The 23160-nt window shown below is 37.3% G+C and overlaps 1 protein-coding gene across 1 annotated transcript in view; it reads right to left on the bottom strand.

Annotated features, from left to right (window-relative positions):
• Positions 1 to 23160, bottom strand: part of LOC107292763 (ras association domain-containing protein 8) — a 59411-nt gene that overhangs the window by 2359 nt on the left and 33892 nt on the right. Inside the window, exons 2-5 of the mRNA XM_015821881.1 lie at positions 13278 to 13423; positions 8020 to 8927; positions 5701 to 5869; positions 1825 to 1932 (exon numbers count right to left, since the gene is read on the bottom strand). Coding sequence (XP_015677367.1) covers positions 1825 to 1932; positions 5701 to 5869; positions 8020 to 8927; positions 13278 to 13380 — 1288 coding nt within the window. The 5' untranslated portion in view covers positions 13381 to 13423. The remainder of the gene's footprint in view (positions 1 to 1824; positions 1933 to 5700; positions 5870 to 8019; positions 8928 to 13277; positions 13424 to 23160) is intronic.

Here is a 23160-nt window from a genome sequence, read left to right as displayed (position 1 = left end):
GATTTACTGCGAGCCAAAATTGGGATTTCATTATTATGGACTCCTGGACTTAAAAGTAACCTCGAAATTCAACCTCCTCCAGCAAAGGAAAAACAGTTTGAGGAAACTAATTCGATTTAACAAAGCAGAATGAAAAGAAAGAGAGAAATACGGAGGATCTGGCTTTTTTAACCTCTTCTTTCTAGGATCATGGTTCAGGAATATACTCAAAGCATTCTAATGAAGGCTGCTGGGATTAAGAATATGATAGCAGAATAATTATTGCAGATTTAAATGAAAGGGACTTGCACAGGAGAAATAAACAGTACAGTATCTGTTTATAGTAATATATTCTCAAAGCATCAGAGACAATTTCACCAATTAAAACCAATTAGGCTTTCCAAGATTAAAATCTGGAGTTTGAGCCTAAGCCTGAACCATGCTCTGAGTTTATCTAACTCAAGGTCATGGAGTATGAGGTTTTTCTGAGAAGAAGTCACCTTTTTCAATTGGAACTATTATTCATTATGAACCAGACTGTTTATAATTAAGGTAAATTTCCTTCCAAGTACAAATAGCATTTTTAAAATCAGTGGAATATAGTTCCTCTGATGTTTAAACTGTTTTTAAGGACTCTGAATTAAATCCCTTCATTTTCTATTCTTTCATTACCTTAAAAAAACATGGCACCTCAAAAACCAGTAGTCCTTGACTTACAATGGTTTAATGACCCTTTAAATTTACAATGACACTGAAAAAAACTGACTTATGACTGTTTTTTATACAACCATGGCTGCATCCCCATGGTCACGTGATCGAAAGTTGGATGCTTGACAACTGGCTCATATTTATGATGGTTGCAGTGTACCAGAGTCATGTGATCACCTTTTGTGACTTTCTGACAAGCGAAGTCAATGGGGAAGCCAGATTCACTTAGCAACCATGTTACTAACTTAACAACTGCAGTGATTAAACAACTATAGCAAGTAAGATCATAAAATGGAGCAAAATTCACTTAACAATGTCTCACTTAACATAAATTTTGGCTCAGCTGTGGCTGTTAAGTCGAGGATCACCTGTACTACTCTGGTGTACTTTGAAAAAAAATCAGTACTCATGTTCTTAATCCATGATATTAACGTACTTCTCAAAAAAACCTACTGAAGTGGAATAAGAAGGGAAGACTATAATACATCTAACAAAACATAGCCAATACTTTAAAACAAAAAATACACAAACTGTCTTTTGACTCCATTTTTATAAGTGCAAATACATAAACCAAATCTGACACATTGAAGGAGAACTTGGTAGAAAGATCCAGATGAAGAATAAGTGCATGTAGGGCAATGACCTTGCTAGTGAAGTTGTAAAATATCCTGAACTAGTGATCGTACAATCCCACCCCCAAATCAACTGAACGAACAAAACTAAACTGGCAACTGCTCTAGCAATTGCTTCAAACATGATGCAGTTTGAATAACAATAAGCAGAATGTTATTAGTAAACATCTGCCACTCTCCCAGTAATCTCACAGGCATGCCCGTGAGATAGACTGTATCAAGTCTTCAGTCCCTGCCTGTCAATTTAAACACCAGAAGCCATTTTTGAAACTCTACTTACTCCTGTACTTCCCACCCCCCCACCATTTGCCAGGTGTGCTTGCTGGCTTTGATAACCATGGAAAGACAAGCCATTCAAGCTCTAAAGAGGAAATAGGAGGAGCTAATGCATTTGTAATTTCTTGTAGCTGGAAGCTACCCCCACCAAAGTAAGAACATTATATCTGGAGACCTGCTTGACAAGACCAGGCACAAAAGAAACTTAGGCCCCTTCAAACATACACACCCTCGGGGTTCAAGCTGGACACCAGGGGATTCTGCAGGTTGCGTGGATTGCCGAGGAAATGCTTGGCTGTAGTTCTGGGAGGTGAGTCTCTGCCGAGTTCTGACAAATCTAAGGAAAATGATAGTTTAATATAGCTTCCTTGATCCAAAGGTGCATTTCCTTGATCAGAACAGCTTTGATTTTCAAGGCTCACATTTCAATGTACACACACCAACTATTTTACTGTCTTTCTGTACTTCCACTCACAATCCACATTCAGAGATACCCATTTTTATCCATGGTGCTTTTTTTATTGGCTGGGTGCAGCGTTGACTAATGGTGGCAGAGTTGTGACCTAGCTCATAAATCCATTCATTTATTCGTAAGTCAGCATTAGTGAATATTAAAAATGCCAATTTTGTTTTCCTTCGCTCTTCTGAGAAAGAAAGGGAGGATCCAAACCTTTGAGCTGGATCAACTGTAATGGTAGGAGAGCTCAAGGCAAAAGAGTTGAAGTGGGAACCAATAATTCCCAGGCTAGAAACTTGTGTTATGTAAACATGTATTTGTTTAGCACATTTCTACATCGCCCATTACATCTAAGTGACTCTGGGTAGTTTATACAGATAGTCCTCAACTTACAACAGTTCATTTAGTGAGCATTCAAAGTTATAAATGCCACTAAAAAAGTGACTTATGACCATTTTTCACACTTACGACCACTGCAGTAGCCCCCTAGTCACATGATCAAAATTTGGACGCTTGGCAACCGACTCACATTTATGACAGTTGCAGTGTTCCAAGGTCATGTGATCACCTTTTGTGACCTTAACAGGAAGGTCAATGGGGAAGTGAGAGACACTTTACAACTGTGTTACTAACTTAGCAAGTGAAGTCATTCACTTAACAACTGTGGCAAGAGAGGTCATAAAAAGGGGCAAACATCACTTAACAAATTCTCACTTAACCACAGAAAGTTTGGGCTCAATCGTGTCGTAAGTCGAGGACTACCTGTAATAAAAAAACATACTGTAATTATAAAAAGCAGAAATAAAAACAGAGCTAAAACAAAATGAAGAACAAAATTAAGTTAAAAAGTTAAGAGAGGCCGAGGGAGCAGCCTCAAGCCACCAACTTCCCCAGGATTGCCTATTATTCTTAGACACACAGACACACACACACACACCCCAAGCCGGATCAGTAGAGCCAGGTCTTAACCCTCTTTCAGAAGGCCAGAAGAGTGGAGACCAGAATCCTCTCTGGGGGCAAATGTTCCAAAGGGCAAAGGTAACAGTAGAAAGGGCTCTTTCCCTGGATCCCACCAATCAAAATATTTAATATATTTCAGCTTATCTCAGCTGCTTCCACCCAAGACCATCAAAGTATCGGTAAATTTGGAAGGCCAGGAGGCTTTGGAGGGACTCTGATTTGCTTTGCTATGCTGGGCAATCACGTCCGAGGATTCATTCTTATCTACAATTAGGTTTGTAAATTAGCTGAATTGTATTGAAAAGTCTTGTCAAGAGCTGAATGAAAAGCATCTGGAAACCTATACAGGTAGTCTTCGACTTACAACCATTTGTTTAGTGACCATTTGCAGCTACAATGACACTGAAAAAAGTAACTTATGACCATTTTCACACACACTTATGATGATGCAGCATCCACATGGGTCATGTGATCAAAATTTGGGCACTTGGCAACTGACATGCTTTTCTGACTGTTGCACTGTCCCGGGTCAAACGATCACCATTGGTAACTTTCCCAGCAGGCTTCCGACAAGCAATGTCAATGGGGGGAAGCCAGATTCACTTAGCAACCATATGATTCACTTAAGAACTGCAGTGATTCACTTAATACCTGTGGCAAAAAAAGGTCATAAAATGAGGAAAAGCTCACTTAACAGCCGCCTTCTTTAACAACAGAAATTGTAAATTTGATAATGGCAGCTAGATTAATGATGGTTAAATATTGGAGACAGAATTGGGATATTCAAAGAAATGAGTGGTATAAGGAAATATGGAACATGGCAATAAATGATCAATTAGCAACAGAAATTAAATTTTAAAAAGGGATGATTAAATTAAATTATTATAATGAAATATGGGAGGATTTTATAAAAACCGTCTTGGGGAAGACAAAGGGAATAAACCTACTCAAGAATATATGCTGTTTTGGAGGGGATAAGGGCACAATAGAAATATATTGTATATTGTTAGTTGTTATACGAGAAGAAATATAGGGGGCTGGGTGCACTATAATATTTGTATTTTTAGTACTGTTTTTTATTTAGACTTATATGTATTATGTTTGTATTATTTGTATTTGAATAAAATTTAAAAAAAACAACAACAAATTTTGTTGAATAAAACAACAGAAATTTTGGGCTCAGTTGTGGTCAAGAAGACGAGGACTACTTGTAATTTACTTCTGAGCCTGAATTTGAAGCCTAATAATTAGAAGGCAAATAAAATTCACAATATCGTTTGCACATGATGGGTCATGCCAAGATAGTGTCAGGGATCAGCAGGTTTCACAACAGCTTTGAGCTCAGACAGGCAATATCAATTTTTTGGGAAACTTAACTCAGGTTAAGTGATAGCTAGTCAAATGCTACACTTTACCAAAAAGGCATATTGTTTCTATAGCAATTGTTTATTTAAACAGATTTTTGAAGGCTACACATCAGGGTCATTATCGTAATATTCTTCATTGTTTCTTCTAAAGCAAAGATGGGAAGTTAACACAGACCAAATCTCCATAATATTTACTATAAATTCAAGTCAACCACAGATCTCTGCAGTTTTCTTGGAAGGCAAAGTATAGATTTTTCAGATGTTCCTAGTCTAAACTGCAGCCCGGGAATTCCTGATGGTCTCCTATTTAAGAACTAAGTACATTTAGCCCTGCTTAAGTTCCAAGCCCACATAAATAGCACTAGTCAAGTTCTGACACCTGCTGAGACCAATCTGAAAAATAAAAAAGTGTAGAAGAATGAATACATATTTCAAATACCACTACCAAGACTACAATCTTCCACTTATGTCTGCCTGCTAATGACTGCTGCATAGAAAAATTAAAATCTGTATAAATAGTTGTGAATGCCTATCATGCCTATTCCCCCAAAAGCAAAAGACATCTGAAAATGGACTAGGTTGGATGTAAGATAACTAGGGTTGAATCTCTCCTTCTTGAATAGTTATGTTTAACTCAGAACCTCCACTGTGCTCTATCCTGTTTCATTCTTCTGCAGTTTTAGTCCAGTCAATAATGCACTAAATACTCAATAGAACTGAGCCTCCACATCTATCCAGAATTTAAGAAGATGGTCAATTAATTGTTCTTTCACATGCTCCATACATACAGGTGTACCAAAAACCAAGCCCATAGAACAATCACAATATGTTTTATTGATTAAAAAAATCTGCAAAGAAAATGTTGCTGTACTTAGGAATTTTCAATGATCATGCATTGAACAAGTAAGGAAGTATTTAGAACAAAATAGCAGCCAATTTGAATGTTTAATGAAATGTATATGCTAAACTGGTATATCCTGTATTTTTATACAGAAAAGGGTTTGTTTTTGCTATTTGCTTCTCTGAAAGATTCTTTCAACTGAGGTTTGAACAGAAGTCACTCTCACTCCACTATTTAACTATCATTTCTATGGATTCTATTTACAGCTATCAAAAATGGTTTGATGGAAATACTAATGATAATACTCTTTTTTCTCACATCCTAGTGCCTTCTAAATATGTTGGCTAATGCTTCTCATAATGCCTAGCGACATGGCCACTACCTGTATAATCTATAAAGCACCTCTGAAGGGGTACCAGACTGGGGAAGCCTTAAAACAATTCTCCTTCCTCTTTCCTGCCGATTGAGTTATATTCTGACCTCCATTTCTGTGGTGAGTTGGCAACTCTTGGCTAATTTGATCCAGCTGCGATTCTGCCTCTGATATGGTCTGTGGAGTAGTCACCATGGCTCCTGTCTGCAGGATGAATTGTTGTAAATTACATTGCCTGAGTTCCTTATTCAATTCCTCCAGCTCTTGGTTCTGGGCCTGAAAGACAGAGGAGGAACAGGCAGAGTAAATTCCAAATCTTGTCTTTATTTGAAATAATAATCACCTCAAATTGCAGAGAATAAAAGGTTTTTAATTTCATCTAAGCTCCACCCAGTTTAACTCTTTTCTCTTTGTTCCTTAAATATGTAGTTGACACCTATCAGAATTTTCAAGGCAAGTGGTAAATGGTATCAAGACACACCTATCTGATCTTTCAAAAGTGGAGGAGAAAATTGCCTCCTTTGTTATGGAGTCATATTAAACTGGCAGCCCATTGTCTGGTATTTATTGGTGATGGTGTTTATGGAGGGTGCTGGGTAGAAGTAGAAATCCATCCAATACTTCAAGGCAATTTATTATAATATGTAAGATATCAAAAAGCACATAATCTCAAGATCAGCTCTCTTCCAGTCAAACACACGTTGGCAAAGGCAGCCAAAGATAATCTTGCCCAGCTCACATTACCTCACACTGGTCAGTCTTTGGGTGCTTTCCTCATTCCAGGGGTTTGATTAAGATCAGCTGCTGTAAAAGTATCTCTATTTACAAAATGGAAAAAAGAGAACCTACTGGTATAGCTATTTTATCACAGATGGAGAATTCAGTGGACAATAATAGTTATTCTACCATAAAGGAGGAGAAATGCTAGGAGGAGGGCGTATCAGTGCACTATTTTACAGACGGACACTATTTCTAAATAGTCCCTATGTTTAAAAAAAAAGAGAGAGAAAGAATCTAGAAATCTGATAACCAGCAACATTCCAGTAGGAATAGGCAACAAATTAAGAAAATATTTGGACACAAATATTTTTGCTTTATAACTCTGCATCCAGTGGAACTAAGCACCCAGAACATAAGATTTTATGTAAATAATATTAAATAAATTACAGACTTATTATAGCTGTGCAGAGAATGAAATATGATGCAGGACTGCAGAGAATTTCAGTTTTGAAAGTCTCCTTTTTGTTTTTCTCATCCACTATAAGTAGTGAAGATCTTTACTACTTTACTTTAGATAGGAGACATAATAAGTTAATACAGATGCCATAGTGGATGAATCTTGGAAGAAGTGAGGAAGCAGACAATAGCTAGACATCGTGTGTGCATTCTTATGGAGTCCTCATTTAGTCAGCCTCCAATCAAAAAAACGCCAACAAGATAGCATATTTAGAGGAATGGACATAAATTGTATGGTGCAAGAAGGAAAAAAAAATATTTATTCTAGGAATAAAGAATTATCCTGAATTCCCCAATGACCTAGTACAATATATTTAGTTACTTTTTCCTTTCAGTAAGAATAGAAATTCTCAGGCTTTTTCTTTGATCACAGAACTGCAAACAAGACCTATATCAAAGAAGCCAAATTATGGGGTATGGTAAATGTAGAATGAATTCAAAGCTTTAATCTTTATATTTGCTGAAAATAAATTTATTTACAGGAGTTAGTTTATGCCTGGCCGGCCTTCCATACTTCAGGTATTATATTCTTATATGTCCCATTATACCATAAAATGAAAAGCAAGTTGATCTTTCAAGACAAAGACCTGTGAGGAGAAGAGGTTTATGTAATTTACAGAATTTCTAGCCAGTATAGACAATGAATGTGCTGGTTGGAAATACTGGGCACTGTAGTGTCTCCACATTTGAACAAGGGAATGCAAAATTAGCTTACCACATGCAATTAATGAAAACTAGCCATCCCCCTCTTCTCAAATCTCACAGGGCATGAAAGTAGCCAGAATTGCTTTAACAGTCACGCAACTTTTAATCATAGGATAGCTTCATGAAGCCATAGACTATATGCATAAGGTGGAGGGAGAGGAAATTAATATCCAGCTTAAATTAAAAATGCAGTTTGGTTATTATGTTGATTTGCAATGATTTTGTTTGGATCACATTATCTCATACTTGAACATAATTTGAAGGTGGTTCCCAAAGAGATATACATAGGCATCTAATTCTGCTTCTAAGCACCGTCATGGAGAAAACAGATGTAGCAGAGATGCAGTGTGGAATATCTGCCATCGAACAGTCATTAGAAGCAAGCAAAATCAGAGAAGCATGTCATGAACGCACATGGTGAAGGACAATCCTTTGGACTCATGCATGGCTTGCTAAGAAAAGGATCATTAGCTCTAAGCACAAACCTGCAGACTGTGCTCTACTTCCTCCAAGGCCCTCCCAACCGTATCCAGACTGCTTTCAAGCTGCGCACTTTGCTTGGACTTGGCTTCCAGGTCTCTTTTTATTTTAGCTGCCATCTCCTCTAGCTCAGTACGATTCACGGTTGAAGTTTCCTTGGTCCTCTTGGCTCTCTCAGCGATTTCCCACTGGATTTCTCTTTCCAAGGTCTCTGTTTTTACCATAAGCTCATGGATTTTTTTTGTATACTCCTCCATTGTGGCCCTCAGGCTGTGCACTTTCTCACGCCGCTCCCTTTCGTGCTCTTTTTCTGACTGTAGCTCATTCTGCCAAAATTCTTCCTCACTCAGCTGGCTCTCATTTTGGTGGATCAGCTGCTCCAGCTGCAAAATCTCATCCTCCTGATAAGAGCCCTGGCTGCATTCCCAATGCCTGATGTCCATTTCCAAGGCATCACCTTGCATCTCCAGCGTGCAGAGATGCTCCTGTTGGTGTAAGACGGTCTTGAATAGCTCCTCTTTGGAAAGTAACCCCCCTCTGGCTCCATCTCTAACACACATCGGATCCTTTTTGGGCTGCCTCAGTTTGTTTTTAGCACAGGCATCACTTGAACTCACAGGACCCAAGTTGAAGGTTAAAGATTTTTTGGGTGGCCTGGTTCTAGGTACTTCTGTACTGAGTGGTCTAGGTTTAATAGGCAAGCTAGCCCTGACAAACGTCCTCTCAGGCATCTGGGGGGCACTGTCTGAAGAGGGCCTCTCTATGAGGCTGGGACCAGTACGTTGCAATATAAATTGCACATCCTGGGCATACTGGCCACATTTGGATAGAGACTCTACAGGACATTCATGTGGGAGAAGCTGTCTCTCCTTCTCACGTAGCCTTTGGATGAGAACATAGCGACCTGTTTGACCTGAGAAAACAAGAGAGATTATGAGGAAAAGATTCCTTTGCTACAAAAACACCAGTAAATTTCCTTTCTCTTATCCAGCTGTATCAGGCTCACATTCCACAGTAATTTTCCTTGCCAGCCCACACCCATTACCCCCTGAAGGCAAAAAACTTTGAAGAATGGGGCATGGAGAATGGGGCAACTGATTCCAGAAGAAGCATGGACAGGCCTGTAAATAGTTAAGTAATAAGAAGAATTGCCAATGGTCTTCTATTTTTCTTTGTTATTTGAGTCTATATACCTAATAAGATACCTCCACACAGAACTAAGATTTAGTGGGTTTTTTTAACTGGAGGTACCAGTTTTAAAAACAGTTGTGATTTGGGAAGTGAGAATTTGAGAAATGGCTTATGCATTCATGCAGCAGCATTTCTTCAAATTAAGCATGACTTTCACAGAGACCTTCATCTATGTTGATAGCTCATATATTAGTATTACAAAAGCACTTTGGAAAAATGTCACACTAAGTGCATTACTTTCACCTGTGCTCTACACGGTCACTATAACAAAATGGGCATGCTCTCATCTGAAACATTTTTGCTCATTTAGCAAACATACCACATATTATCCAAAATGTTTCTATCATACTTTCAAGTCTTATTTTTTTCCATATTTAATAAACATCCTGCCAAGTAACAAATTTGGATACTTGCTCTATTTTTCATCATTCATGTATCACTTCCAATTGTTCACTCCAATTGTGAAAAATAATTAACTTGGTCTTTGTTACACTAATTTTCAGATATATGCTCCTTGTTCCATCATATAATTTTCTAATATTTGCTGCAAATTAGTTGGATTCTCAGTCAACTCTATGGCATACAAGAATACATGCTCATTCACATCCCTGATCACACTTCTAACGTTGCACAAGCATTTATTTATAAATTTGTCACCCATATCGTATCCAGCGACTCTGGGCAGACAAGCATTCCTTAAACAATGATGCAAAAATGCATTAAACCAGGGGGCCCCAACCCCCGGTCCGTGGACCGGCACCAGGCCACGGCATGCCAGAAACTGGGCCATGCAAACAAGCAAAGCCCCATCCGCGGGATGCAGACAGTACATGTAACCACGGCCCCTCCGGTCCACAGAAAAACCTCTCTCCACAGAACCGGTCCTTGGTGCCCAAAAGGTTGGGAAGCTCTGCATTAAACAACCAAGGGACATTATACCCACTTGTCTTACCCTGCTCAGAGTTGAACCATTCAGGGAGTTTTCCATTTATTTTTTATGTGTGCTTTGTTTTCATCATACACGGCTCTTAATGTACCAAACAATCAACCTTTGATTCCATATTCATGCAAAACATTCATTTTATTGTACGCTTTCATTATATCAACAAACTTGCAATAAACTTCCTCTCTCACACTCATGCTTTTCTTGATGACCTGCCAAAGAGCAAAATCTGTTATTGCATGGGATATAGCCATACAGCCCTTCTCAAATTTTGCTCATTGTCAATTTCATATATTCTTTTGGTCAGAATTCTGCCAAGCACTTTCCCAAGCATGCTTAACACACTAATCCTTCTGTAATTTTTGCATTTTTTCTTCCTACCTTCTCTTTGTACAGGGGGACAATAAAAGCATTCTAGCAATCGTTAAGGCAAATATAGGTTTCAAAATATTAATCAAATCGCACAGCCACTCTACAAGCATATCACATTCATATTTTAACATTTCTCCACTTACACCATCCACACTGCAACTTTACAAATTTTCAACATTTTCATCTTTTTCATTATTTTTTCATGGAGTTCTCTATGTAATCTTACCCTTTCTTTGCTGACTATATGCTCTTTCCTATCTCTTCACTTTCCTCTACATACCTATAATCCAGTATCTTTCTCTCATGCTAATTTATAGCAGCAACTGTTCTCTTATGTAGATTTTTTATCATCCACAGGTTTTTTTTTTACTTCATTCCACTCTGTCTTTTCCATACTCCTTCTTGGAATTAACTTTTTATACTGGATTCTGTAATTTGATTCTCTTCACTCTCTCCAAGCAGCTTCTACGTGCCTCTTTATTACAGGTAGTCCTGGTTTAACAAAGTTAATTGGGACTAGAAACTTCACTGTTAAGTGACATGGTTGTAAGTTGAAAAATCATCTAATGATGCTGCTTAGTGACAGCAGTTGTGGCAGCTGACATCATTAAACAAGGGTCACATAAGTCATTAAGCGAGGACCTCAAATGACTCCAACTTTCAACTTCCTGCCAGCTTCCCCATTGACTTTGCTTCTGAGAAGCTAGCAGGGAATGTTGCAAATCACGATGATGTGACTGTGGGGATGCTGTGCTGTCCATAAGTACAAGATTCCGGTCATAACTACTATTTGCTCAGTGCTATCGTAAGTTGGAACTGTCGGCAAACAAGAAGTTCACCTGTACTTCCACTCAACATTTAATCTATACTTTCCTTAATAGAGTCCTTTTTTCCCCCTTTCTGTAGTCATTCTATAACAGTATTTGCACTCAAGTTTCCTTTCCTTTTATGCCCATTCCCCTCCCCCTATCTTCTTCTGACTGTATGAATAGCAGTCTGTCCCAAATTCAACAGCCTCTCATCACCTTCTCTCAACATTTCATTATAATCAACCAATTCCATCTTACTTCAAGATTTTTTCCTTTACCGTATGAATACATGAAAGGACATATGTTTAAATCATGTGTTTAAAACAAACAGCCCTTCTTTCAAACAGTTATTCATAATCATTCCCATTCATTCTTGGTCACTTTCCCCCCCCCCCTTGTACTCTTCTCTCATTTCCAAGCTTCCATTCATGCCATTTAACAAAAAAAAATCCACCCCACCCTACCTCAACGGCATTCATTCAAAATGTTGCATTCCCCAACTTTAATTTGTAACGTAACATAAAAACTATTACCATCCCATGAATTCCTACCTGTATATTTACCCAAACCAATCTAGATAAGTCATATATATTGTACTTTGATACTGAATTTTGCCCTTTCGTTCATAATTAAATTTACATTCTTACTTACATGCATTTATTCATCAATTCCATTCCAAAAGATCAGAATACTGTTATGCAGATCTATTCCATCCTTTTTTAATTTCATTTTTTAAAAAAAAAAAATTTGTGGATTCAGGTTTTTTTATCTTAAATTTCTTTCACATTCCAAGTTGTAATCATCTCTATATCAGTCATTGCATACTGACCAGTTTTCTTGGTTTTGATATAATGCTTTTTAGTAAGATAGGTGACCAGCTTTTGTTATAGCCATACCACGGGCAGTGTTCCATGCTTATATTATGAACAGTACTAGTCAGTTCTGGCATATTTTGGCCAGCATGTTATGAACACAACCAAAGTCCAGTTTTACCCTAGACCTGGCATGATCACCCCGTACAATGCAAAGCAGAATTCCAATCTAGAGACTATCTTGTAAGCCAACATAATGTTTTCCCCTTTGATTTTTTTTCCTGCTGCCAAGTTCACTACTTTTCCCATATGGTCACACAAGTGCAGCAATGTAAGGAAGGTGCAATGTAAGGGAGGAGAAAAAAGATTTCACAGCATAAAAGGATATTCTTAGTTTGTGAAAACAAACCTTTATTAGTAAAATCTGTTAAAGATGGAGCAGATGAACAATTACTATACCAGCAGAAAAGAATATTTAAAATAATTTTGCAAAGCTCGGCAATAATAATTTTGAACAGTGTTTTTCAACTTTGGCAACATTAAGATGTGTGGACTTCAACTCCCAGAATTCCACCATTATAATTGTGGGAGCAGGAATTCGTGTCTTAAATTTGCCAAAGTTGAAAAATGTTGCTTTAGAACAGCGGTTCCCAACTGGGGATGCTCTCACCCCCTGGGGTTGTGAGATGATATTCCAGTGGGTGCGAAAACTTGGGTTTTCAAAATTATAGTGAATATGCATAATTCGTTGCTGTTATTTTGAATTTTTGTAAGGGGTGCGAGAATGTATCAGAAGCACTCTAGAGGTGCGGGGTATAGAAAAAGTTGGGAGCCGCTACTTTAGAAGAAAGAAATGTTGACAGACATTGTGAAAAAACCTCTGATCATTCAAGTTGTTGTATTTGTGAAACTGCCAATTGTTTACATAAACAATTTCCTCTTGGATATCACATGAATACAGCACTATTTTGCTAATCAGTTTTTAAAAAAGAATTTTGGACAGGAGATTAATCTGCAATTCTATGTACACTTACCTTGGAAGTAAATCCCCTCAGTGATAGATGTTTCTAAGTAAACATGCTCAGGACTGGACTGCATAAGTCCTTCTAGGCATCATGAATATAAAAATTACTTACCAATGGCCCGTGCCAGTGCTATGACAACTTCCTGACACGTTGTCTGATCTGAAACGCCGCATACAACCCGCTGGACTCCATCTACCCAGACTTTCAACTCCATCACAAAAGGATTAAACTTTCTGGATCATTTCTGTGATTTGTTCCTACAACAACAATTAAAAACACCAACAGAAATGTAAGCACAGTATGTTGTTTGATTTCGTTTACGTGTAAGCAGTATGGAACAAGGAAACATAGAAGCAACGCTTTGGAATGCTTGAATGTGGCTTCTTTCCACATGTCACATATCCAGCTCTCTTGCTCTAATAGTTTTAGGTAGAGCTCTAGCAAAAGTTCAAATGAAAGGATTAACCATAAGCACACAAAGCTTTTCAGTTTCACTGCTTCATAGATCCACTACTCCAAAATGTTACATAATATAAATATGAATGTTCAATACTCTAAATAAGCCAGCAACATCTGACTTGAATCTTTAGAAATCAATCCAATTACGTTACTAACTACAATTATGCCATTTTTGCTTGTGCTTGATTTCTCAAAAACTGTACTGGGGCCTTAAGTCAATGAAAAGTAACAGGACTGTATAATATAGTTCTATTTTTTAAACCATTAGCTCATTGCAATAATGAGCATTATATGTTACCTACATGCCACCCATAAGCATGAAAGCGCTGAAATGAAATAAATTGCTCAATTTAAGAGCTTTGGTAAGCTATGGAGGTGTAGTCAACTAAACGTATATGGATATATAGTGGATTTAACTTCTATTTATTATTGATTAGCCTACATATAAGCTAACTAGAACTAGGGAGAAATTTCCTGACAATTAGAACAATTAATCAGTAGAAGAACCTGCCTCCAGAAGTTGTGAATGCTCCAACACTGGAAGTTTTTAAGAAGAGATTGGAAAACCATTTGTCTGAAATGGTATAGGGCAGTGATGATGAACCATTTAGAGACCGAGTGCCCAAACTGCAACCCAAAACCCACTTATGTATAGTCGGGTGCCAGGTGGGCGTGGCCCATTGGGTGGGCGTGGCTGCCGTGGTAACGGCAGACTGGGTGGGACTAAAAAGTTCAATCAATCAATTCCAACTTTGCAAGATCTTTTTTTTCCCGTGAAAAGTTGAAATTGACTGATTGAACCTTTTTTTTTTTTTTTACACGGCGGGGGAGGCCTAAAGCGAAAAGGTTTTATAAAACCCAGCTGAAGGCCTAGGACTGGGGTGACGGCGCACGTGCCCACAGAGAGGGCTCTGAGTGCCGCCTCTGGCACCCGTGCCATAGGTTCGCCACCACTGGTATAGGGTTTCCTGCCTGAGCAGGGGGTTGGACTAGATGACCTCCAAGGTCCCTTGCAACTTGTATTATTATTATTATTATTATTATTATTATTATTATTATTATTATTATTATTATTATTACACATACACATATAATACAGCATATAAACACTGAAGTCACAGACCTAGAATATGCCAGGCAATGCAAATGCATCTGCATTAGGCTACATGCTATTAATTGCCAGAAATATGTCACTTCCATTCTCTTTAAACATCGAATAAAATGGTTTCATCCCTAGCAATAATTCTGTGCTTTTCATATGTATTTAAAGCCTTGGAAGAAAGATGGGTAATTTAATTGTTTTTTTTAATACTGGGTTAGGCTGGAGAGTGAAACAGATCCATTCTAACATGAAACTTATAAAGAGCTAAAAATTATTACAAAGCAGCCCAAAAAGCATTTCTGTGCTTTCTCCATTTCTTTCTTTCAATTTTAATTACATATAAATGGCTAAGTCTTCTGATACCTCAAATAACAAAAACAAACATTGCATAGATATGATTTTGAATAATGCAAATATGGTATGAATGAATCAACCATCAAAACTGAAAATAATGAAGACTTGGGATTTTGGGGCTGATTATCAACTTGCTGGAATTTAGTCCTGACTAAAAAGACAATACTACACCTAAAAATCCTTCTCCCAACTAGAATAACATGAAACAAATACATAACCTGAAAAAGGAGAAAACAAACAAAACAAAAACAATACGAACGACTTAATAGCTGGACATCAACACCCCAATCAACAACTAAAAAGCCACACACCATCAAACATCATATAAATACCACAGAGAATAGCCCAAAGCACAACTCTGCTAGAAAGAAGTTCCCTGTCGATGGGCTCCAGCACAGGTCCGAAAGTTTGGAAGACTAAACCTGTGACCAACCCGGATTGGATCCTGAAACATTATCCTGGGACACGTATACTTGTCTTCATTCGTAAAACAAAAACAAAACAAATACATACACACAATGGCTGCAACATGTTGAAAATACTTTTCTATGAAGTTTTATTTATATATCTCAGTTTTTTCTCACCTACTTCAATAACCAGGTTTTTAGCACTGGGTCTTAACTTGGTCAATAAAAGGGACAATTTTTTGCTCTAGGCAAAAGGAAGCCAGCCTAACATAATCCTTCTTTAAGGATTTTCAGAGTCTAAGAACAAATAAATGTAATTAGGTGTACATATTTGTGGTATTATAGAGAGGAAAAAAGGAAATATTGGTGTACAACATATTTTAAATTTGAAAATCTCAAAATACTCCACTTTGAATTTAAAATGCTCTGTTCTGAATTCAAAACAGCTATTGTGATGTTGCCAGAAATATTTTGATATTATTGATATTCCTAGAGGTTGGATACAGATAGAATTAGAATGAACTAATAACTGAAGGATAAAGTTAATTCATCAGAAAATCTTGTTCCATGACTTCAAGACTTCCAAAAGTACATTTTTAAAAGGATGGTTGCCAATTTTTTATGTTGGCAATGTGAAAAATTCAAAGGCTCTCTGACTTATGATCTGATCTGTTCCATCCTGGTTCTTTTTTGATTTCAGGTCATCACTTCTATAAATACAGCTGTGGCAAAAAAAAATTCTTAATGTTTAAAGATGTAAAGGTCATGCTTCAAAATTACATACTTTCTCTTCTTTTTTTGCACTTTTATGTTGCTTTTTGTCTCTTTTTGTCTTGCTTATTTTTTATTCATGTTTTCAATATTTAATAAATTATACCTGAAAAACCTACCTATCATAAACTAAGATAACAAAGTGAAATGTTCTTAGATAATTACTTTGAACTGAGAGGTTATTTTATATTGCCACTTAAAAAAATGTTAATTTTATCTGTACCATGTCGCAAAACATTATAAAGTTGCATCTTCCAAAATTTAATAATTTGTCAGAGCTCTAAGCTGAATCTCTAGTACATTCCTCCAGTACTGGAAAAAATATTAATTCACAAATTTGTGGTCATTTTTCCAATCATGTCATATTGATACATCTGACTGCTCTATGTTAACAGTACAGTTCAATGGAATGGACAATGTAATTATAAAAACTACTGTATTTTAAACATGATAAAAGAACAATGATTTAGGTTTTTCAGGAGGTTTTGTATAAATGTCAAGGGATCAAGCAAATTAGGAGAGCAACCACATAACCTTCACTTGTAAAACTTTCTAGGAAAAGTAAACTTTTACAATTTTTGAAAGACCGAAAGCTTAGCAAATTGTCCAGCCTAACCCTTATTTCTATCAACCTGTGGTGGGAATGCTAATATGAAAACATTTTCTATTCATTATGAGCTGAAATTGTCCTGGAGCTGAATGATATAAATGCTGTCTGCAGCTGCAAAAGGGATTGACATCAACGGTGCCCAGAGCATAGCACCTGTTAAGAAATTGATATTAAATTAAAAAGTGGCTCTCTGGGGCTGGAGATTAGAAGAATCTCAGCAGATGGTAGTACTTGGCTACCCTTTCCGGGATTGAAAATGAAGAGGATTGAGATTACTGTATATTTAGATGGAAGATTATCAGGGAATACATGACTGTAGGCAAGATTGAAAACTTGAAAAACATCCCAGTAGCTAGTTATGGAAGATGATTCCTGAACTGTGAGGAGTCAAGTTCAACTTAAATGATCTGCATATAATCATAACACATCTGACTTGCTAATTGCTTTACTTTTCATTTACAGATGAAGTCTACGTATTCACTTCTTGAGAGAGATAAAAATACAATTGGGAGAGGTGGTGGAAAAAGAGGAGTACTGTGTACATAAATAGCAGGAATATGCAGGTGTTTTTAGCATCCAGTCCAACACACAGTATATATACAGTATATAAAGAGAAGTAACTGTGATTGCCTGTGTGTCTAGAATATATACCACTATGCAATTATGGCCTTTTGTGCTTCTATCCATCCATCCATCCAAATAAAAATAGTTGCATAGTTACAACATTATATTGCAGAATCACTACTCACAAAAGCAACTAATGTTTTAAAAGCAGAGAAGACATAAGCAATTTATCAGACCTGTTCCAAAGGGACCATATATCTCTCTGTCTTCAGAGATTATACAAAAGTCTTTAACTTATTTTTTAAATTAGAGATAGAACTATCAAGGATTTGTACCAGATACAACTATTAGAATCTCTTTCCACTCTGCATTCCTAACAGACTCAAAAAGCTTAAAGACGTTGTCTCTGCCTTCCTTTTTCACTGTATTCTCTCCCCCCCCACCCCCGGGTGTTACTCATTCCTTGTCTCTTCCATGCTTAGGAGTGTAGAATGTTCATTTCTTCCATCCAAGTGCAGATATTATGAGGGAAGAAAATTTCCCTTTCTTTCTTGGCTGGATCTGAAGGGGATTATACCCTTGTGACTTTTCTAATCCTTTCTCCACTGCCCCTGGCAGCACAGTCATGTAATGCCATCTTCCAGCTCCCCAATCAGATCCATATTCCCTCAGAATTGTTAACAGATGCCAAGGTCAGAACATGTAGCTTGTCAGGAGGCATAGGTTGTGAGGATACTGCAGTTGCAACTGCTGAAGTAGGAGGAGACATGTACATCCTGTTACTTCCCAGGATCTTTCTGAGTTCTGGGTAATCTTCCAAACGAATGAAATATTTGCCTCTTCTGCGCTGGGTCAACCATTTATATAACTTTGAATTCTTTCTTCCTCCATCAACACAGGGAGTGATACAATAGAAGTATTTAAGATGCAAAGATGACATCCCAACATTAGGAGGGTAGAGGAAAACAGGATATATCTTCAATGTGGGCGGAAGCTACACATAAAACAGGTTCACATCAGTGTGTGTAAATATAAGAAAACGTTTGGTACATTTGGCATCCAGGTATGTCCAGGGGAAAAGTTCTGTAGAAAGATACTTGTAGATTTCAACAGCAATGGGAGGGCCTTCCAGATATGCCAGTTCCTAAAAACCTAAGTAGGAGCCCTACCATGATCTACATGATCTTTGAAGTAGTGCTAAATGGTCTGAAGTTCTGGAGAAAATGGGAGGATTCTGGGATGGGAAGGAACTGGGAAGCATTAAGTAGCAGTTTCAGGAAGTGATCTGATTAAAGATATGAAGTAAATTATTTAATGAACTCAGCCTCAGTAAACTATTAGGTCAATTGGTATTTAACCTAGCAATGCAAGTAGCATTTGTCCTCTCTGTTTACCATCCCACTGTGCATGATGGGCACAGAATAGGTGACATTGTACATCCAAGAGATGACATAGAGATTTCCAACAGCGTGCTGCAAAGCGTGTGAGCCTCTATCAGAAATCAGATGATTAGGCAAGCTAAGTTTCTGGAAAACCTATCAAACAAATAGACAAGTTGTCTCAGAAGCACAGGGGAAGCTACAATACAGAATCAAATGGGCCAGCTTAGAGCCAGGCCAGGCACTGCTAAATCATCCAGGCTCTAGACACATGACAGTTCAGTAATAAAAGTTTAAGGAAAATGTGTCCCAAGGTCCCTGATGAGATGAATTTGAGATAGATGGAGCCACTTAAGATGCCCTAAATACCAACCTCAAAGGGAATGGTCCAGAATTACCCTTTGGTAAGATGGTCAGCCAATAAATTTGATAAAAACAAACAAACAAACAAACCTAGCAATTGCTTGCATGCAGCTGGAGGCAACATGAGCATCTGGATATAGGATCTCCTCATAGCCCTCTTCAATTAATACTGAATGAACTTCAATGAGTTGAAATACAATTTATCAAGATTTATAACAACCTAATAAAGAAAAGAAAAAACAAAACCCTACTCCTTGGAACCTGGACCAGCTGATGACTCTTATTTGGATTTCTGGACTGGGATATGACTGCCCACTTTGGACTCTGGCTCTTTGGAACTCAACAGTGGGTAAGCTCCCCAAAGGTTTGGAAATTTCCTCCCATATATGCGCACGAATGCCTTGCCTGCTAAATCCTAAGTAACGCTTCTTTCAAACTACTATTTGGTGCTTCTGCACATGTGGCCTGGGAGAGGACAGAGAGGAGAGCCAACATCAATCCAATTGGTTTGTGGGTAAGAGGCATGGTGTGGTAGAAAGAAGAATATCACTTTAACCAGAGACCTCAGTAACACATGGAAAACAAGATGCTTCATTTTAAATTTCCAAAGTGTCCAGCTGGCTAGCTGTCAAGGAAGAGATGAGATTTCTCCCATCAGAGGTGGGATATATAGTTGTTTCTTTTGATGCAGTTCTCTTTTGTTCCCAACAGAAGAGGATGGGGAAGATGCGGGACTTCTGAAGTTGATTTATTTGAGCTGGCACAAATGGTCTCATTGATTCTGAGTATAGATTAGAGATGTTAGAGAAGAAATGTCCCCTCCAGCTCCAAGCATCTCACATGGGCAGGGGTGGGATGGGACAGAAGATTTGGGGAAGTTTATAGGACAAGAAATATGATCTTAGATGACAAAATATTAATCTATTCTGGAACTAGAAATGTAAAATATAGAAAAAGAAAAAAGGAAAAAGAATTGTGCTTGCTGAATTTGCTAGTTAACTGGTCCATCTCAAGTGCACCAATAAGGCATTGGTGACTTGATTCATGAACAACAGGTTTGCAAGAGGATCTATTGATAGTTGCTTAATCTCAGGCTATTCTCTTGTAGTAATGGGAGCAGTGATCTGACAACCTGCTCTTCATGTCACCAACAACAATCAGACTTTCTCACTTTGCAGACTAGACAAGTTTAGATGAATTTATTGCATAGAATTAGGAAGCCCTACAATACAAGAAATGTTCAAACTAAAATAACAAAAAAAAACCCATTCTTTTTTTTATAGTTTCAAGTTTAGTTCCAAGGTTTGAACTTGTGTATTCTTCCCATCCTTCTGAGGCAACAACTGTGTCACTACTCATTTCGTGGTTTTGAAGGTTTCTGTGATCTGGTCCACATTCAGTCCACGACTTACTTTGGCAGCAGAATCAGAAACTTTCACCTTACTAGCCTCTATCTTTAATGTACAAGAATCGTCGGATTAAAACTTTTATAGGTTATGATTACTGAAAATGTGGGTGGTATCTGACTGATCACTGAAATTATTTTATCTGGAACCTTCAAGCTATTAAGCAAGAAGTGAAACAGAAAAATATAAGCTCACTTTGCTTCACTCTATAAGCACAGCAATGGAAGTCTACTAAAGATTATATTTTCATCACAGTGTGCTAACCTATAATCCAAGCCTCCATTACATCTTCACGCTGGTACTATAATTAATGTAACCCATGATTCACTTCATTTTAAGAAAAGATAACATTATAAGGGTGAAAAATCCAGCCTTCTACAAATCAGCACTAATGGAAGATAAGAAGCTCTCTTTGGATGTGTACCTATCTAGTATTTACTGTTGCTCCTTATGGTAATTATGCCTTTTAGGTCCTTCACAAAGTTAAATCTCAATCTAATTTCATTATGTGATTTATACACATGAAGAAAATTGTGCATGTATTGAATTACCAACAATAAAAAGTAGATTGAAAAAGGGAAGGAAGGAAGAAGACAACAAAGCAAGGCAAGGTAATGTTTAATCAGATCTACAACTACTGGTAAGAATCTATATAAATTCAGATTGAGCCCCCACACAAACCACAATGCCCTCCAAGAGAATGAAAATACTGCCATTTCTTAGATGGGAAAGCCAAAATAAGAAGTCAATGACAAACCATCTCTATATTATGTCCAAGAAACAATGTCTATATAGTTGAGCTCAGGTTGAAGGGATCTTCACTAATCAGCTTCTGCAACTCAGGTCTCTCTTCAGAGGGCTCCTTAATCTACTAGCCAAGTATTTGCAGAAATTATATATAGTAGCTCAGGGAGTACATCAAAAGAGCCATTGTGGTATAGAGGTTAAAGTGTTGGACCAGGAACAGAGAGCACCAAATACTAACTTACTATCAGCCATGGAAGTTTTACCAGGCAACTTTGGGCTAGTTACTCATTCTCAGCACAAGCCATCTCACAGGTTATCAAGAAGAGAAATAGGATGAGGGATTCATAAACCATTTGAGCTCGTGAATGAAGGACAGGACTTACAAGCTGACAAATAAACACTCCAAGATAAAATTAATTGGCATATAAAATTCTATGTAATTTTACAACTTTTGAAATCTATGTTAGCAAAGTTCAGCAAGCTTGCTATTCAACCAATATAAATCGTGATAATTTAAAAATTACATTGTACCTTTGTTTGTCTGGTGAATATAGTTTTCAACAATACTAAAATTTCTGCTTCCTTATCAATTTAGATGCAAAGTGCACCTTTCTAATTCAGTAAATAACAAAGGAAAACAAAAAGCTGTATTTTGAGGATGTTAATTAGTCAAACAGCAAACTGAGAATATTTCAATTATAAACTTTTTCTTTTCTCTAGCCTGCCCCTAACTAATCCAGCACTTAATCAGTTATTTTTTGGTCCACTTCATATTTCTAAGCATTATGTGGCATGTCATATAAAGAATGCTACATTTCCTGAAAGCAAAACAGTAAATTAAAAAGCCATGCAGTTATTACTAAGCATTCAATGCTTCTCTCTTTCTAAGGAAGAAGGAAAGTCAGAAATAAATGGTGGAGTGGGGGCAGGGGAGGAAGCACCATTAAAGAACACAAGTTGCTGCTAAGTGCAGCTGTGTTCAATCTATTCAAGCAGAAAAAACCAGCTATTTTTACATACTTACATTATCAAATTTGTTTCAAACATTTCAAACAGGAAAAATTATCTCAACTTACTGCTTCGTTTCTGTTCTGCCCTAGTCACTCATTTACCCATGGCAATCATTAACCAGCCTTCTTTTGCAGTACTTCAAAACAAAATGTAGGAAAAACAAAATGAACTATATTTACTTTTAACGTATAATTGTTTTCACTAAGAATGAAAAGAAAAAAAACTCATTCCAAACTACTTGTGTAATCAAAATTGCTCTTTCATTTTGGGTAATATCACAATGCTCTTTTATTCCCTGCTCTGCTTCCTGTTGGCTCTGCCCATGTGCCTATACACACAAAAACTATTTAAAGTATTTCAAGAAATTTATTTTTTACCTGGGGTTTTGGTGGAAACTTCCATTCACCAGGTCGATAATTGGCCATGGTTCCAATCTTCCAACTCAATTCAAGCTACAAACTGACTCATCCTTAAAAAGTAAAGAGGCATAACAGCACTTGGAAAGTGGGCAGTTGTATGACTGAACAGATGAACTTGTTCAAAATGAGTTTTGCAGATAATGCTATTGCCATATGAACAATATTTTTCCTCTCTACAGATTTAAGGAGTAAAGAAGGTAGCTTGAAGAAGGAAGGATAACAAAACAGCGAGGCAACAAGACCTACCTCAATAGCAACGATTGCTTGATAAATAACACATCTCTGTTATAAGACCAACTACTAGACTATCCTTCAGAGAAACAAAGATGGAAGACAGTGGTCCCAACAGAGTGCTGATATTAATGGGATCGATATGCCATTAGGTTTTGGAACAGTTACATT

This window comes from Protobothrops mucrosquamatus, unplaced genomic scaffold, assembly GCF_001527695.2.
Source record: "Protobothrops mucrosquamatus isolate PMUCROS unplaced genomic scaffold, P.Mucros_1.0 scaffold1417, whole genome shotgun sequence".
Taxonomy (NCBI): Eukaryota; Metazoa; Chordata; class Lepidosauria; order Squamata; family Viperidae; genus Protobothrops; species Protobothrops mucrosquamatus.
Note: the sequence above shows the minus strand (reverse complement) of the source record. Positions and strands in the feature narration are given on the sequence as shown.